This window comes from Corythoichthys intestinalis, chromosome 3 (genome assembly GCF_030265065.1).
Source record: "Corythoichthys intestinalis isolate RoL2023-P3 chromosome 3, ASM3026506v1, whole genome shotgun sequence".
In the NCBI taxonomy this organism is placed as follows: Eukaryota; Metazoa; Chordata; class Actinopteri; order Syngnathiformes; family Syngnathidae; genus Corythoichthys; species Corythoichthys intestinalis.
The window spans coordinates 38499497-38516925 of record NC_080397.1 but is presented as its reverse complement, the minus strand read 5'-3'; the positions used below and the strand labels follow the sequence as shown (position 1 = coordinate 38516925).

General features: G+C 37.6%; 1 protein-coding gene across 1 annotated transcript; it reads right to left on the bottom strand.

Annotated features, from left to right (window-relative positions):
* Positions 1 to 22: 22 nt before the first annotated feature.
* LOC130913106 (ubiquitin-conjugating enzyme E2 G1-like) lies at positions 23 to 13718 on the bottom strand. The gene is made up of 6 exons (XM_057831433.1): positions 13540 to 13718; positions 8803 to 8905; positions 7495 to 7592; positions 5471 to 5649; positions 5278 to 5385; positions 23 to 1661 (listed from the first exon to the last, which is right to left on the bottom strand). Exons 1-5 carry the CDS (start codon positions 13580 to 13582, stop codon positions 5299 to 5301), a joined length of 510 nt encoding a protein of 169 aa, XP_057687416.1. The 5' UTR covers positions 13583 to 13718; the 3' UTR covers positions 23 to 1661; positions 5278 to 5298.
* Between the last annotated feature and the right edge of the window lie 3711 nt (positions 13719 to 17429).

Sequence of the window (17429 nt, the reverse complement as noted above, 5' to 3'; positions counted from 1 at the left end):
AACAAAAGTCAACAGAAACCACTCATTTTACACACTTTATTGAGCATCATGTCCAATATACATTGCGCTGAAACAAAATGGAAAACAAAACTGGTGGCAACGTTATAAGGGTACCAATAGGCAAGATTACCTGGACACCATTTTCAGAGCGTATTGCTTAATGATGTTTGAAAAACGCACTGAATCTGTGCAAATACAGTGAAGACCGGTCAGAAGAGGTCATGGTAGGTTAGAAAATTCTGACGTAAAACGTTGACAGCAGTGACATGATCAAGTCTCAACATGTCTACTAAAATAGTATAGATCACATTCACTCAGGATTGTACATTGTAGATGGAATCATTCACATACAACTCATTCAACTCTGATTGCATGTGCCATAAATGGTGATTTCAGTCCATTCTTGAGGAGGAAAATGCCTGTATTTTCTGACCAGTGTACTTTCGTTTATGTAAAAGTGTATGCAGGATTGTGTCTTTTTCCAATTAAAAGTGTTTACATGTCAACTCTACGTGTTAGAAAAAAAAACTTAAAAAGAAAACTCTAATTGTGAAGTTAAAGTGATACATGTTGACTAATAATGTTCCAGGAACAAAAAAAAATGAAAATCTGACCTTTCAATCTACCGAGTCCTTAGCATCTGCACCTTAAACCAATGTGAAACTTATGATCTACAGAGAAATCCCAATGTGCAACAACATACCGACAGCTAGTCCAGTTCTACAACAGAGCCCCCAAGCATCCCCACATTGAGAACTCAACAACCACATTGAGGTAAATTCAGATGCCACAGCAGTACACACTCTGCACCCAGAATGATCACAGCTTGTAGACGTTTCTCCCCACATACCCTTTTTGGTTGTGGTAGCTGACAAAATGTTCCTATTTAAAGTCTATCCCACCGGGTGCTAATTGCAACATTGGAATTGAATCCTGAGAAGTTGGCACAAACCTAGTGTTAATGTTAGCCATGCGTGTGCAAGTCAATATACTAGAAGATCATGGCTCTCAAGGCAGAGTAAGCCATTCCGTTGACAACGACAATTAGCAACAAGACGCGAGAGTTTGACGGGATCATGCACGATAGTCATTGCAACACCTTAGCGAGGATAGCTGATGCAGGTGGCGGTTTCATTAAAAAATAGAGATGAGACGTTTAATTGCCGCAAAATCGTCTTTACCTTGTTTCTGAAAAATAATCAGTGAAGAAGTGAAGCCAATAAAAGGCAACAGTGAGTCAATGACTTGAAAATCACAATCACATCTATTGACAGATACACAGTATGATGGACTGACATGTACAGTATGAAATAGAGGACAGGGGGATGACGGGAAGGTAACAGGCTTTCATTTGTTCGACTCACTCTTGACCACTAAATTGCATAAGAAACCTGGTAGTATAAAGTAGAAACTGTTCAGCAGCAGATAAAAAAGCAAGTTAATTTACAGTAGTGACATATTTTACATCATTAGTTTTCCAAAATAAATAAAATTAAATATACAATTCCAGGTAGGAAGGAGGTGAATTTCGCTGGTAGTGTTCTCAAATTTGCTCTTCTTGTGACACATTACAACCGCTCGCAGAAACCAGGTTGAAAATTCCTTTTATCTTGCAAAACAAGGGGCACAAAAGTCGGAACGTTTCCCTCTGGAGGCATTTCCTTAAATTGAGGGGTGGAAAGAAGATTAATTACAATAGCATGCTTAAATTAGATTACAAAATAACTAATATTAGTGTACATATAACAGATTGACTGGTACAGCACCAGCTAATGGTCAGATACAGCTATGTGCTGCTACTGATATTTGTTCCAGCATCTGCTAACCATTGCTGGATGACAGGCATGTTATAGCAAAGTCTTGGTTTTGAAATTGCTATTGAAGTCATGGGGGATTGTGAAATGAGCATTCTTCTCACTGGGCACTTAGCAAGCCTAAACAAAAGCTGCTATATAAGGGTGACTGCAATACAAAATGTTTTTGTTACATACTTAGCTATAAACTTAGAGTCTGGCAAAAACATGAACTTTATGAACTTCACTGGAAACTGATGATAAAAAAAAAAAAACGGAATTAGATTTTTGTGCCGTACTTCATCTGCTGTAACAAGACTGTGTGCAAACAGAATGTGGTTAAAAAACTAAACAAAACAATTTTGGCCTACGAATTTCATGTTCCAAATAAAAGATATAAAATGCATTGAAGGAATTGGGAAAGTCATAAAAACATGCTTTTAACTGCCATTATAAATTGGAGAGCGAATGACTTAAAACTATACGTTATTATTTTTGTGGACTAGAGTCAGGATTTTGCCAATAAAGCAAAATATAAAACAGCTGTCTTAGCGTTTCTATAAAAACTTTAAGTGTGACAAGGTCATAGATTTTAATTGGACGATGGCTACGTTTACATGGACGCTAATTCCATTCTGATCAAGATTCTATTCCGAACGAACAAGGTGGTTCATGTCAACTGATAATCCGATCGTCACGTATGAAAGCGTTGCAAAATTTTGGAACAAACAGTCTTTTCGCACATGTCTGTGACGTCAGTAAATGCATTTCCGTCATTCCCAGAAGCTACTAGAAGAAGAGTGAATGGAAGACAGGGTAGGCGCAAGACTAAACTGGTCTGTATCCGAGTTTAATACGTTGCTAGAGAAAAATAGTCTTAAAATTATTGAAAGACTTCATGGTAGAAAAATGGGAAAAAAGTTTAATGTAGAAATGGACAGAGCGATATTTGGTTAACACGGAGGTCATTGTGCTGGATTCTTCTACAAATTACTATCTCCATTATATTTGGTCAAAAGAAGATTTTTGGTCAAAGTGTGCATGTTAAAATAATTTCTTCCAACTGAAAGCTTGATGCATGAAAACAAAGTCCTAATCGGATCAATATTGTGAGTGTCCATGAAAACTGTGCATCCGATCATAATGTTAATCCAAAAATTGATAGAATTTGAGAAATTCTGTCCATTTAAACGTAGCCAGAGACTATGTCTAGTTGCTAATGGCACTGTCACCAATTAGTCATTTAACAGGGTCTCTGCAGGGTTCAAAAAGCCGAATTTAAGACTTTAATAGACCATAATGAATAAAATTTAAGACCAATTTCACGTAGGCACTACCGTACAATAAATTTGAATGGTAAATTGGAGGCCCGGAATTACTTGCAAAGTACAGGTAGTCCTCGGGTTATGAACGAGTTCCGTTCCTACACTAGCGATGTAACCCAAATTTCCGCGCAAGTCGGAAATAACCTTTTAAATACCCCGAAATCTCAAAATAATGGTCCAAAGGCATTGTATTTTGTTTATTGATGGAGGATACATATGGAGGATACACTGCCCTCTGGTGGCAGCGTTGGGTCTGGCTGGACTGTCGCCTTGTGTGACAGGAGCAGACTCATCTGACATGGATAAAGGACAGCGGCTGGTTTGGCCAACATAAGGCTATAAGTTGTTACAGCTAATATATGTTTGTGTATGCATTTGTAATTAAGTTTAGAACTACAGTTTGTGGAGTTATGTTTGAGCGATTTGCTATGAGAATTGGAAATACGTTAGCATTCGTAGCATTTAAGCTAGTAGACTTTTTTTCGGCAAATTAGGTTCATTTAATCTACTAAATTTACATATTGATCAGACTAGATGAACATTTGAACACCAATTGTTTTGTTTCGTGTTTTATTGTTAAAATGTGTGTCGTTTTGAACATAAGTGTACTAGAGATGTCCCGATCCGATCACGTCATTTTCAAAGTATCGGAATCGGCAAAAAAATATCGGACATGCCTTTTTTTAATATATATATATTTTTAAATTAAATCGTTTTCTAATTGTATTTAACGTCACAGACATAATGTGTCACACTCTTCCAGAGTCTTTAAGCTTAAGGTAGGGTTATCAAATTTATCGCGTTAACGGCGAGAATAAATATTTTGTACATTTGGTGTTGGTTGGTTGGTGTTGGTGTTATTTATCATGTTACAATATTTAACGCAATTAACGCATGCGCTACACGACCCACTCACGCATTGTCGCGTTCAATCTATAATGGCGTCGTTTTACCCATACAGTATATAGAGCTAAAAGGCAGAGTAAAAGAGTAGAGTGAATTTTGGCAGCCTTTGAAGCCCTTTTTTAAATGGCTAAAGCCTTACAATCCCTCTCCCAATGATTAGAATAATCGTGGGAAGCAATGTGGGGAAGAGAGGTAGTAGTTGATCTTTTTCTTAACACCCTATGTTCTTTCCCAACGCAGAGAAGATATATCAATTGGTACCACGACGCACAGTCATGGTTGCACTTCCCATCATGCATTTGGGCAGAAGTTAAATGGCTACAGTATCATTTACTGAAAGCTCAACAAATACACTAGATGGCAATATTTCGTCACAATATACAAAGTCACATTTATCCTTTAGGAATTACAAGTCTTTCTATCCGTGGATCCCTCTCACAGAAAGAATGTTAATAATGTAAATGCCATCTTGAGGATTTATTGTCATAATAAACAAATACAGTACTTATGTACTGTATGTTGAATGTATATATTCGTCCGAGTTTTATTCATTTTTTTCTTAATGCATTGCCAAAATGTATATGATCTGGAAAAATTATCGGGAATGATTGGAATTGAATCGGGAGCAAAAAAAAAGCAATCGGATCAGGAAATATCGGGATCGGCAGATACTCAAACTAAAACGATCGGGATCCGATCGGGAGCAAAAAAACATGATCGGAACAACCCTAAAGTGTACATATCTGTGTTACAGCTTTACGAATTGTCAAAAGTGAAGGAAGTAAAAAGCTTCAAAAACCACAATAAAATACTGTTTAAGCGACAAAAAAAAAAAAAAAAAAAACAACAAAAAAAAAACGACTGGAGACAAAATGGCGGACGAGACTCCAGCATCGTAAAGTCGAAATCACATAAGTCGAGTACATAGTTACCCCGGGGACTACCTGTATGTGAATATGTTCTCAGCTCTTTCACACTGTGATACAAATGAGTACAAAGCACTACTACAAGTAGTAGTAGTCGTAGTAGTAAAGTAATGTCAACAGATTAAGACATTTCAAAATTGAATTTAAGACCTTTTATTATATTTTAGGAGCATTTTAAACATTTTAGGCCTTAAATTCAAATTATTGGATTTACGACTTTTTTTTTTCCTCAAGACTTTTTAAGACCCAGCAGATACCCTGTTTAATTACATACATGCATCATGAAAAGTCTAAAAAGTGACTGCCTCAATACTTCCTTGTACTCACCCTGGAATTCACAATATACTTCTAGTCAAAGGCCATCTCTTGACTTTTTCTTACACAACGAGCCACTTTTCTCTTGAATTCACCATTTGGGTCCTCCCTCCACTCTTTCTGTGAAAGAGACTTCACTTTTAATGACATCGTACTTGTCAACATCACAAGGACGAATCAAGACAAAGTACATAGTTCAACTCACAGCAGCATCTACATTAGCTGGTGAATCACTGTTGGGGTCTGCCAACATGGAGATAACACTAATCATGATTGTCTCAACTGTGTGGATCGGCAGCCAGCGCTCTTCAGGCTTTTCATAGCCAAATTTATCCTCTCCGGGCTCATGCAGGATAGAAATGCACACATCCCCATTTTTTGCAACTAGGTACACAAAATAAAACAATAGTCAGAGTTTGGTGGAGTAGGTCATGCTTAACGTGGCAAACAAAATATCTGAATGAGTATTATTAGCTGACCAGTCATTTGGTGAAATATACAGTGCCTTGCAAAAGTATTCGGCTCCCTTGAACCTTGCAACCTTTCGCCACATTTCAGGCTTCAAACATAAAGATATAAAATTTTAATTTTTTGTCAAGAATCAACAACAAGTGGGACACAATCGTGAAGTGGAACAACATTTATTGGATAATTTAAACTTTTTTAACAAATAAAAAACTGAAAAGTGGGGCGTGCAATATTATTCGGCCCCCTTGCGTTAATACTTTGTAGCGCCACCTTTTGCTCCATTTACAGCTGCAAGTCGCTTGGTGTATGTTTCTAACAGTTTTGCACATCGAGACACTGACATTCTTGCCCATTCTTCCTTGCAAAACAGCTCGAGCTCAGTGAGGTTGGATGGAGAGTGTTTGTGAACAGCAGTCTTCAGCCCTTTCCACAGATTCTCGATTGGATTCAGGTCTGGACTTTGACTTGGCCATTCTAACACCTGGATACGTTTATTTTTGAACCATTCCATTGTAGATTTGGCTTTATGTTTTGGATCATTGTCCTGTTGGAAGATAAATCTCCGTCCCAGTCTCAGGTCTTGTGCAGATACCAACAGGTTTTCTTCCAGAATGTTCCTGTATTTGGCTGCATCCATCTTCCCGTCAATTTTAACCATCTTCTCTGTCCCTGCTGAAGAAAAGCAGGCCCAAACCATGATGCTGCCACCACCATGTTTGACAGTGGGGATGGTGTGTTCAGGGTGATGAGCTGTGTTGCTTTTACGCCAAACATATCGTTTTGCATTGTGGCCAAAAAGTTCAATTTTGGTTTCATCTGACCAGAGCACCTTCTTCCACATGTTTGGTGTGTCTCCCAGGTGGCTTGTGGCAAACGTTAAACGAGACTTTTTATGGATATCTTTGAGAAATGGCTTTCTTCTTGCCACTCTTCCATAAAGGCCAGATTTGTGCAGCGTACGACTGATTGCTGTCCTATGGACAGACTCTCCCACCTCAGCTGTAGATTTCTGCAGTTCATCCAGAGTGATCATGGGCCTCTTGGCTGCATCTCTGATCAGTTTTCTCCTTGTTTGAGAAGAAAGTTTGGAAGGACGGCCGGGTCTTGGTAGATTTGCAGTGGTCTGATGCTCCTTCCATTTCAATATGATGGCTTGCACAGTGCTCCTTGAGATGTTTAAAGCTTGGGAAATCTTTTTGTATCCAAATCCGGCTTTAAACTTCTCCACAACAGTATCTCGGACCTGCCTGGTGTGTTCCTTGGTTTTCATAATGCTCTCTGCACTTTAAACAGAACCCTGAGACTATCAAAGAGCAGGTGCATTTATACGGAGACTTGATTACACACAGGTGGATTCTATTTATCATCATCGGTCATTTAGGACAACATTGGATCATTCAGAGATCCTCACTGAACTTCTGGAGTGAGTTTGCTGCACTGAAAGTAAAGGGGCCGAATAATATTGCACGCCCCACTTTTCAGTTTTTGATTTGTTAAAAAAGTTTAAATTATCCAATAAATGTTGTCCCACTTGTTGTTGATTCTTGACAAAAAAATTAAATTTCATATCTTTATGTTTGAAGCCTGAAATGTGGCGAAAGGTTGCAAGATTCAAGGGGGCCGAATACTTTTGCAAGGCACTGTAATAATTAAAGTGAATATTCTAATGAAGTGCTAAATTAAACAATAGCTTTTGATATACTTGGAAAGAGGTCAAATGTGTAAAAATCTTGAGCGCATCTGTGAATACTGTGTGTTTACCATTCGGGTGCCAGATTTCTGTTATGAACTTCATCTTTGGAGGCCGAAGAGGATAATCATATGGGAAAGTTAAATATGCTTTAAAAAACCCTCCTTCACTGCAATAGAAAAGATGTCAAAGTTAAATAGTTTTTTTTTTTTTTTTTTGGGGGGGGGGGGGGGTTTGACAGTCTAAAAAGAACTAATGGTCACACATTATTTGAATGCTGCGTATGACAGTGTCATTAGAGTCAATCATGAAATGACACTTGTGATGAACGTGAATGAACGCCTATGACAGATGTCATTACGGGTCATAACTAAACCATAACCCAAGGATAATTGAAACAATACCAACTGTGCATCAAAAGTGATGTAATTTACTAATGCCCCTTTCCCACTGAAACTAGTGGGTCAACGCGCGTTTTTTCCAAGCTGATGCAACCCACTAGCAATTGGCATTTGGCACCTTTCCCATTGACAAAAAAAAAAAAAAAAAAAAAAAAAAAAAAAAAAAAAAAAAAAAACAAGTGCGACAAGTGCGACCGAATTCATTCAGTTCAAGGAAGTAAACAATACAGAGCAACATGGAAGCCTCCTTTCCGTTTGTGTTCTGTTTTCATGCTTTTTACTGCCCTCAAAATGGTCGAAATGTAGCAAAGGATCAACACTCTGCTTGTGCTGAGGCAACGTAGGCGACGTGAATTCTTCTTCTTCTACTAGCTTTGTTGTGAGCATCGACGTAACTACGGTTGTGGGGCGTGTTAAATGAGAGGCGACTGGCACGTTGTTATGACGCATCACCTAAGAGCTTACGTCACCACGTAGATTAGGGTGTTGACTGGGGTTTTGCTTTCACACTGCATGACGATCAGAGCCGAGGTGATTTTAAAGGTTGCTTGGCGGGTTGATTGACACGGCTCGAGGCGGGTCGCTGCACCTTTCCCACTGCCACAAAAAGCCGATTGTTGGTGGGTTGACATGGGTTTTTTGGCCAGTGGGAAAGGGGTATAAATGACACTTAACGTTTGGCTGTTATTGACAGCAATATACGTCGAATCCATTTTAAGTGGAAGGGGCTGGTCCCATCCACTTGAAATGGATTGGGCATCTATTACAGTTTATAGGCTCTTTCAATTGGAATTTCCTTCTTTTACCATCTACCACAACACGTACTCAGTGACCTACTGTAGGCTGGCAGTGAATAAGTTAATGACAACTGTCATATGCATTAACTGATATTCATGACAGGTGTAATGTCATGATTTTGACAGTTATATCATACAGCCATAAGAAACATTCAAATAAAGTTAAACTGAATTAACTTACAAAAGGGTATCCTGGGGACCGATGATCACAACTTCCCATTTATAAATGTCGTCATCATCTATTAGACCTGCCGAAAAGCCCTCCACAGGGTTCTTGTTGAGCTCTGAAAAATAAGAGACATGGATTTCTAAAAAAGGGATGTCCACGTCCGATCATGTGATCGGAAATCACGCCAGTTTTCAGAGATGCAAAAGTGCATGAAAATTCCAAGCCCAGTGTGTAGGTGGCAGCACCATCAAAACATGTGGCTTGCATGTAATCCTTCTGCTCCTGTTAAGGAGTATGGGAGACTGTGTTGCCAGATTGAGCCTTTCCTGCCAAATTGGGATGTTTTCAAAAGGTTGATAAAATTTGGGCTACTTTTGACAAAATCTTATTTACGGGAGGTTTTAATAGTGGATGATCTTTTTTGTATTTTTTTTTTTTTTTTAATTTATAGTCAGTTTTGTGGTTTCAACCATTTAGACCATGACGACACGTTGGAGCGTCATCAAGAGTTCCATTCTGGAAGGAGTTTTCAGGTACTCGCGGTTTCAGCCTCCTAAAACATTGTCTCCATCTAAATGATATGGACTTCTGGAACCCCCTCCCCCCCATAAGTGCAATGTTGTCATGGCACCTTAGAGATCAATTTAGAAAATTGATGAACAGTCCTGACATGAGCAAAATTTAGATGCTTTGGAACAACCTTGAGAAAGCTATCTACATCAGAGTCCAGGAATCTGGCGTAACTGCAACATTTTCACCAAGAACAATGGTGAAACATAAAAAAAAAATGTTAATCCCTGTCGCCAGTGTTGTTTTGGGCCGCCCTTTTAATTTTCGTCATAATCTTTTGGACCAAAATACTTATAGTTTTAGTCCTATTTTAATAATTTCAAAATGTGTTAGTCTTCGTCTAGTCGACGAATACTCAAAATGTTTTCATTTATAAAAATTCAAAGGTTTTATTTCAAGAAATATAGTAAAATATAAAAGGTTTCAAAAACAAAGTCAAAACAATTTCAAATGAAAATTGACAGACAACCACATATTGTAGCGTCTACAACGACAGTAACAACTTAGTGAGGGTTTTCCAATGGTTTTATTTGCAACCGGCTGGACGGAGCACTACTACTGTAAGTATGTGGTCAACGCCAACAAAACAAAAACAACACAACAACAGTTTACGAGGACGCTCGCTATGCTAAAGTTATGTTAATGTGAATGCAAATGATATACTAACTCTATGAGTTACATTTAGTGTGTGATGATCGCACAGACCTCGAAAGGCTAAAGCAGCATTGCATATTCTCCCTTACCAAGATAAAAGCAAGCCTGGAGCACAGCTTTGAAGAATATCAATGTTTGTACATCTTTGTTAGTGAATGAGTTAATTGCCAGTCACCGGTGACGATCAGGGTGGGTGCCCAGGACATGTCACATAAGTGACACAACCCAAACACTTCTACGATATAGACATGTGCCAATTAACGGTTTTAAGGTATTAGCTATTTTTTATGTCCCAAAAATGGATGGAGAAATCCCTCGTTTGCAGCTGTAAGGCTCAACCCTCTCCCACCGGTTGTTGCTCAGTGTCAGTGAGTCAGCTGTGCTACATAATGGCTGGAGGAGGTAAATCTTCTCAACTTTTTCCCCCATCGAAGAAAATGAAATTGCTGGTATGGGTATTCGTCGGCTACAGAAAAGCTACAGACAGCCGCGGCTTAGAGGAAGAGGACAAACCGACATTTAAAACATGTTTGCGAAGGGTGGCTGCAAAGGAGGCAATACCTCCAATATGATTTCGCATTTATACAAAACGAAAGGTTAGTAAATACTAGAGGCGGAAATCTTTGGGCTCCTAACGATTAGATTACGATTCAGAGGCTACGATTCGATTATAAATCAATTATTGATGAAACCCCTCCAAGCTATTAGCTGCTTTTAATGTTTCGTACATTAGTTACAAAAATTGTACAAATAGCCTCTCAGGTTTAAATAAACGACTTTTTCAGTATCAAGTTAACAGTTCAAAAGAGTAAATAAAATACTCAAGTCCCCATTCTGTACCAGCAGCTTCAAACTACATTCAATTGATTTAATGTTGTGTATCAACCGTTAAAGTTGTTAAAATTGCTCCCGTTATTCCATAATTTGCCTTCTGTCTACCTTTGACATGTGAAAATTTTTAAATTGTTTTAAAGAAAGTCAAGGTTATGCCAATTTAGGAGTATTTTAAATAAAAAGTTGATTAGGTTCGCTTGGAAGGTTCGGTACAACAGCCTCCCAGAGAAGTCTACTGCTTTAAGTCTGTCATTTCGCATCTAGTTTTCTACACGTGTGCTGCTAATGCCGCCGAGTCTGTCAGTTCACATCACAGTTGTTTATAAAAGTGATATCTACCATAGCATTATGTGGATTTAGTTTGTAGCGGCTGTCGGCAGCACTCAGGAATTATTGTTTTTTTTTTTTTTATCTAGCGGCATGAGTTGAGCCAGAGCCGTGAGTTGAGCATTGTAATTACCCGGGTAATGACAAGCATGATGTTTACTCTCGGTCCGTTCCTCCTTGCGTCCCGAAGACCGCGCTGACTGTGTTTTAGTTTCGCTTTACTTGACATATTGCAATAATCGGAATTTGGATGTTTGTGAATCGCTCTTGAATTTTCCACAGCCGAATCGCGACTAATCTAAGAATCAGAAATTTCGCACACCTCTAGTAAACACTGTAATGAACGTTTCCCACCAGCTTCGAGCGTGAACTCCAGCGTGTTTAGCGTGTCTAGCGATGGTTTAACGTGTTTTTTTTCTCTCTGGCAACTGTCGGTGTTGAGAAAGAGAGTGTGTGTATAATGAAAACATGATACGAGTCATACACACACGTGCTTTTTATGGAAAATAATTCTATTATTTTTGTTCTGATGATAATAATGTTGAGCTGTGGCTGTGGGTTTAGGCTCACCCAAAGGACTGCATTATTTTAATTTAGATTCTTTTTTTTATTTTACCTTAACATCATACTTATGTTCCAACTCGCTAATATGTTTTGAAAAATAAAAATCCTATGCAATGGATTTAAAAAAAAAAAAAAAAAAAAGTTTAAATTCAGATATTTCAAAGTGACACATTTTAGGGCTATAATTGCAACACCGTGATATTTTGGCTTAAGGTTATCACATCGTCAGAATATCATACCGGCACATGCCTACTACGATATAGACTGACTAACTAACTACACGAACAATATGAAAATCTCAGACATTGTCAACATGATGAAAACTATTGCGCATTATTGTCTCGTTGTCGTCTCATCAGACGAAAACTTGCATCCGTTTCATTGTTTTAGTCTCAAAGACACGTTCTGTAGCTCGTTACCCTCTCGTCATCTTCGCGAAAAAAATTGTTAATCTATTAAATATTTTTGTTATCGTCATTATTGACGAAACCAACAATGCCAATCGCTGTGCAGTTTTCATCTGCAACTAAAGAAATTATGTGAATATGGTTATTGGTGCCCAAAGAGGATCAATCAATTATTGAATCCAAGGGTTTATTTACCTTTTCCTCCCTGTCCTGTAAACTTGTGCTATTTTCCATGAAGATATACTGGTAATTATTTGTGTTATTAGTTTTAAGCTGATTCTGTTTATTATTTACATCAAGATTGAAGTACCTTATGTTACTAATTACTTGTTACCTTCTTAAATTTGCCCTAAATTAACAGCAATGGGAATTGCTAAAATCATTATGTACTGGATTTATTTATTTTATTTTATTTTTAATACCAGTATATAGAAATTAATTCATTCATCTTCATACCACGTATGCTAACAAAGGTAGTGGGTGTGCAGCGTTAAGCAAAATGATAATTAAAAAGCAAAAAAAAAAAAAAAAATTTACATTATTTCTATCTATGAATTATTAAAAGCATTTGTTCGCCTCATAAATTAATGACGTGCCAGTTAGTTTTTAAAATTGTATTTCTTGAATTGTTTACATCTTGCGGCTTATTTTATTTCTGACATCACAGGAGAAAAACAGTGAAAGATGTGGGTTTAAAAAGTGAATTCAATTGGAGATTGTTTTCCACTGTTACGAGTAAATGATATAAAAGACAGATGAGCTTGAAAGTCATTTCGCAAGCAGCACGCATCGTGTGTCTGTGCTGCATCTTCCTAGATGAGTGGGACTCGCATTTGTGGGAGCAGCACGATGAATGCTATCAATAGCTGTTGTCAGAGAATGCCACCTGGACAACAATTAGTTTGCAATTTAGAGTCAGCAACAACGACCTGCGATTGTCCACAGAAAGCAAAACTCACAACAATGAATATAATCACAGAAATAACGACTTCGTTAGTGTTTTAAAACAGTAAAATTTCACATATAGAAATGCTTCTGTCTATTTAACACTGTGATTTGTGAATCTATATCCTTAGGTAAACACGATTAAAGCTGATGGTCCCTGTATTGATAATTCCTTTGTTCTGTCAGCTAACTAGTGACGAACTCGCTAGCCTGTTAGCAAGGCAACGTTGTATTTCTGTTATCGGTTCTCCGGGTGTTATTTACGTCAAGCTGCATTAACTATGAATTTCGTGTTATCATCAGGAGCCAGAAGCTATAAGTGCGCGTTACCACCATGTTAAGTGTACATTTGTCTTGACGCGATAGCTTTAAGTGGCTACGTTAGCTCATAGCGACGTAAACTTTACATTGGATTACTTTGCCCCGTATAGAGTGAAATTCATTTTACCTGCAAGTTGTTTTCGGAGAAGTAACGCTGATTGTTCTGTCATGGTATGTGCACGTTATTGAAAAATCTGGTTTTATAAATACTCCCACCAAAATGAAAGCTCGCCCAGATTTGCTGCTGCGTGCTGCCGATTTCCCTCTTGTGTTTTGACACAAGCTTCAGCTGCTGGTTATGGTGCTGCAGTGCGCATGCGTACACGTGATTGACAGCTTGCGAGTGAGTTTGGTTGTGTGCGTCTTGTTCGCGTCATTGGCTGCCATTGACGGCTCCAGACGTCCAATCCATTTTGAGCCTCCCAGTCAACATGGATCGAACGTCTAGAAGCTCTCAATGGCACTGAAAGATGAGCATTAGCAGCCAGACCTCTCAGTTTAAATGAATTGGACGTTTGTCATTGTCAATAGCAGGAAAGGTGACAAAATATATCCCAGTCTATAAAAAATTCACAATTATTATTATTATTATTAGTAACTATTTATAAATGAATAAAATGCCAATAAAAGTTACATTAATTAAATTAAAAAGGGAAAAAAACAAATCCAAGGAACACTCTAAAAGTTGATTTTTTATAATACTGTTTAACAAATTCCAAGCTATTGACGGCGATAGATGATAGAGGACTGGCCGTGAATGCTCCATTGAATTGACTGGTAGTGGCAAATGAATGAACATTCATTACCCCCCCCCCCCCCCCCCACCCCCCGAACAAAATGGAATGGACATCTAGCGCAGTCAGCCAATGAGTAAAATGAGTGCCGAGTAAGGGTTAACAAAAAAAAAAAAAAAAAAATCATAATTCAAACACGAAAGAGTTAAATACGGTGAAATAAGAGAGTTAAATACGGTGAAATAAGAAACAGAAGATCAACTTAAGACATTACATAACCAGAGTGCATTTGTGTTTTTTTAATTTTAATAATTTTGTTTTTATTAACTTTATTTTAATTTTTTTTTTTTTTTTAATAATTTATAAGGGTATTTTTGAAGTTTGTAATTTTTACAATAAATTTACTTATCGGAGAAAAGTGTAGAATTCTAATAATTCGTTTCCATTTTCTTGTAATTTTTGAGAAAGGTTCTGTGTATTAAAAACAAATAAAACGAGATAATTGAATTAAAAATCACAGTCCTCCAACATATTGGACAGGAGCCCTCTCTTGGAGGCGCAAAATGGTTTAGACCGCCGACAGCAGCCTTTTCATTGTGTTTTTTTCTTTATTTATTTATTTACAGTGGTATGAAAGAGTTCCTGAAACTTTTGGAATTTCTCACATTTTTGCATAAAATCACCATCAAATGTGATCTGATCTTTGTCAAAATCACGCAGATGAAAAAACAGTATCTTCTTTAACTAAAACCACCCCAAAATGTATAAGTTTTCATATTTTAATTAGGATAGTATGCAAACAATGACAGAAGGGGGGAAAATAAGTAAGGGAACCATCACATTTAATATTTTGTGGCCCCCACTTTGGTAGCAATAACTTCAACCAGACGCTTCCTGTAGCTGCAGATCAGTCTCGCCCATCAATCAGGACTAATCTAAGCCCATTCATCTCGACAAAACTGCTGTAATTCAGTCAGATTCTTGGGATGTCTGGCATGGATCACTGTCTTTAGGTCATGCCACAGCATCTCAATGGGGTTCAAGCCTGGACTTTGACTTGGCCACTCCAGAACGTGTATTTTGTTCTTCTGAAACCATTCTGAAGTTGATTTACTTTTGTGTTTTGGATCATTGTCTTGTTGAAGCATCCATCCTCTTTTTAGCTTCAACTGTCTGACAGACGGACTCAGGTTTTCCTGCAAAACATCCTAATAAACTTTTGTATTTATTCTTCCATCAATGATTGCAAGTTGTCCAGGCCTTGAGGCAGCAAAACAGCCCCAAATCATGATGCTCCCTCCACCATGCTTCACTGTGGGGATGAGATGTTGATGTTGGTGAGCTGTTCCATTTTTCCACCACACATGACAGTGTTTGTTACTCCCAAACAATTCAACTTTGGTTTCATCATTCCACAAAACTTACCTAAACTTCTGTGGAGTGTCCAAGTGCCTTTTTGGGTTGCCTTAATTTAGACAGCAGTGGCTTCCTCCGTGAAGTCCTCCCATGAACACTATTCTTGGCCATAATTTTACATATAGTTGATGTGTGCACAGAGATATTGGACTGTGCCAGTAGTTTCTGTAAATCTTTAGGAGACATTCTAGGATTCTTTTTTACCTCTCTGAGTATTCTGCACTGAACTCTTGGCGTCATCCATTGGTGGACGGCCAATCCTTGGGAGAGAAACAACAGTGTCAAACTCTCTCCATTTGTAGACAACGTCTCTGACTGTCAAATGATGAAAATCCAAACTTATGGAGATGGTTTTATATCCTTTCCCAGCTTTATACAAATCAACAATCCTTGATCACAGGTCTTCAGACAGCTGTTTTGACCGAGCTATGATGCACATCAGACAATGCTTCTCATTAAGACTAGGTGTGTGTTTTGTAGTGGGCAGGGCAGCTTTAAACCACTCATCAATGATTGGGCACACAGCTGACTTAAAAATGTTTGTTAAAAATTGGTTTTAATTACTCTTTAAGTCACCTTAGGCAGAGGGTTCACTTACTTATTTTCCCCCTTCCGCCATTGTTTGCATGCTATCCTATGTTAAAATATGAAACCCAAAAAATGTTTAGGTGGTTTTAGTTAAAGCAGACACTGTATTTTCATCTGTGTGATTTCGACAAAGATCAGATCACATTTGATGGTGATCTTATTCAGAAACGTGAGAAATTCCAAATGGTTCAGATACTTTTTCATACCACTGTACCCTTTGTTGGCAATAACGGAGGCCAAACATTTTCTGTAACTCTTCACAAGCTTTTCACATACTGTTGCTGGTATTTTGGCCCATTCCTCCATGCAGATCTCCTTTAGAGCAGTGATGTTTTGGAGCTGTCGTTGGGCAACACGGACTTTAAACAGGCCAGTAGAAAACTCTCAGAAAAACACGCCTACTGATATACTTTGGTTTGTTCTATTATATTTAATATTACTAATGATTTAATGTGCATAGTCCATAACAGCCCAGTCAACATTTTGAGTTCCACAGCTACTACAATCTGACATTATATTGGCCATTGGGGTGGCCAACAAATTTATTGGGGGGGCCGTGGCCACCCCTGGCCACCCCCTAGTGGCGCCATTGGTCTAGCGCTGTCTGGCACTGAAACCTGACAAAACACAGCCAGTCTTCCCAGTTTAAATGAATTGGATGTCTATCGCCATCAATTGCATGCAATGGGTTAAATACTATGAGGAAAAACATAAACTTAGAGCGTTACTTGGGGCTGTAACCATTGTGTACTTCTGTTTTTATTCATTTTGATGTCAACAATTTTTTTTTAAAATTAACATAGAATTTTGTAATTCAAAAAAAAAACTATACAGTATATCTATAAATAAAAATACAAAAATGAATAATGATTAAAAAATTAGAATTGCTTAAATTAATTTTGTTCAAATAACTAAAAACAGACACTTATAAAGGTTTAAAGCGCTGTTCATAACTACAACTCGAACATAAGACAGAACAAAGGAATTTAGATTAAACTAACATAATCACTAAATAATATCCCTAAATTCAAACAAGACTATGTTTTAATTAATGTATGCAACTGTTGTATAGAGGACTAAATGGGACAGAATAAAATATATAAATGAATATTTAAATATACACTTAATTGTGTCATTAATTGATTGAAATGGGAATCAAAGAAATAAAAGTGTCATTAAATGTGTTATCAAAATTAAAATAAAGAGTAAAATTTAAATTTAAATTAAAAGCAAAAAATTACTTTTTAATCACTTATTTGAGAGACATGTGCTGCAGTTG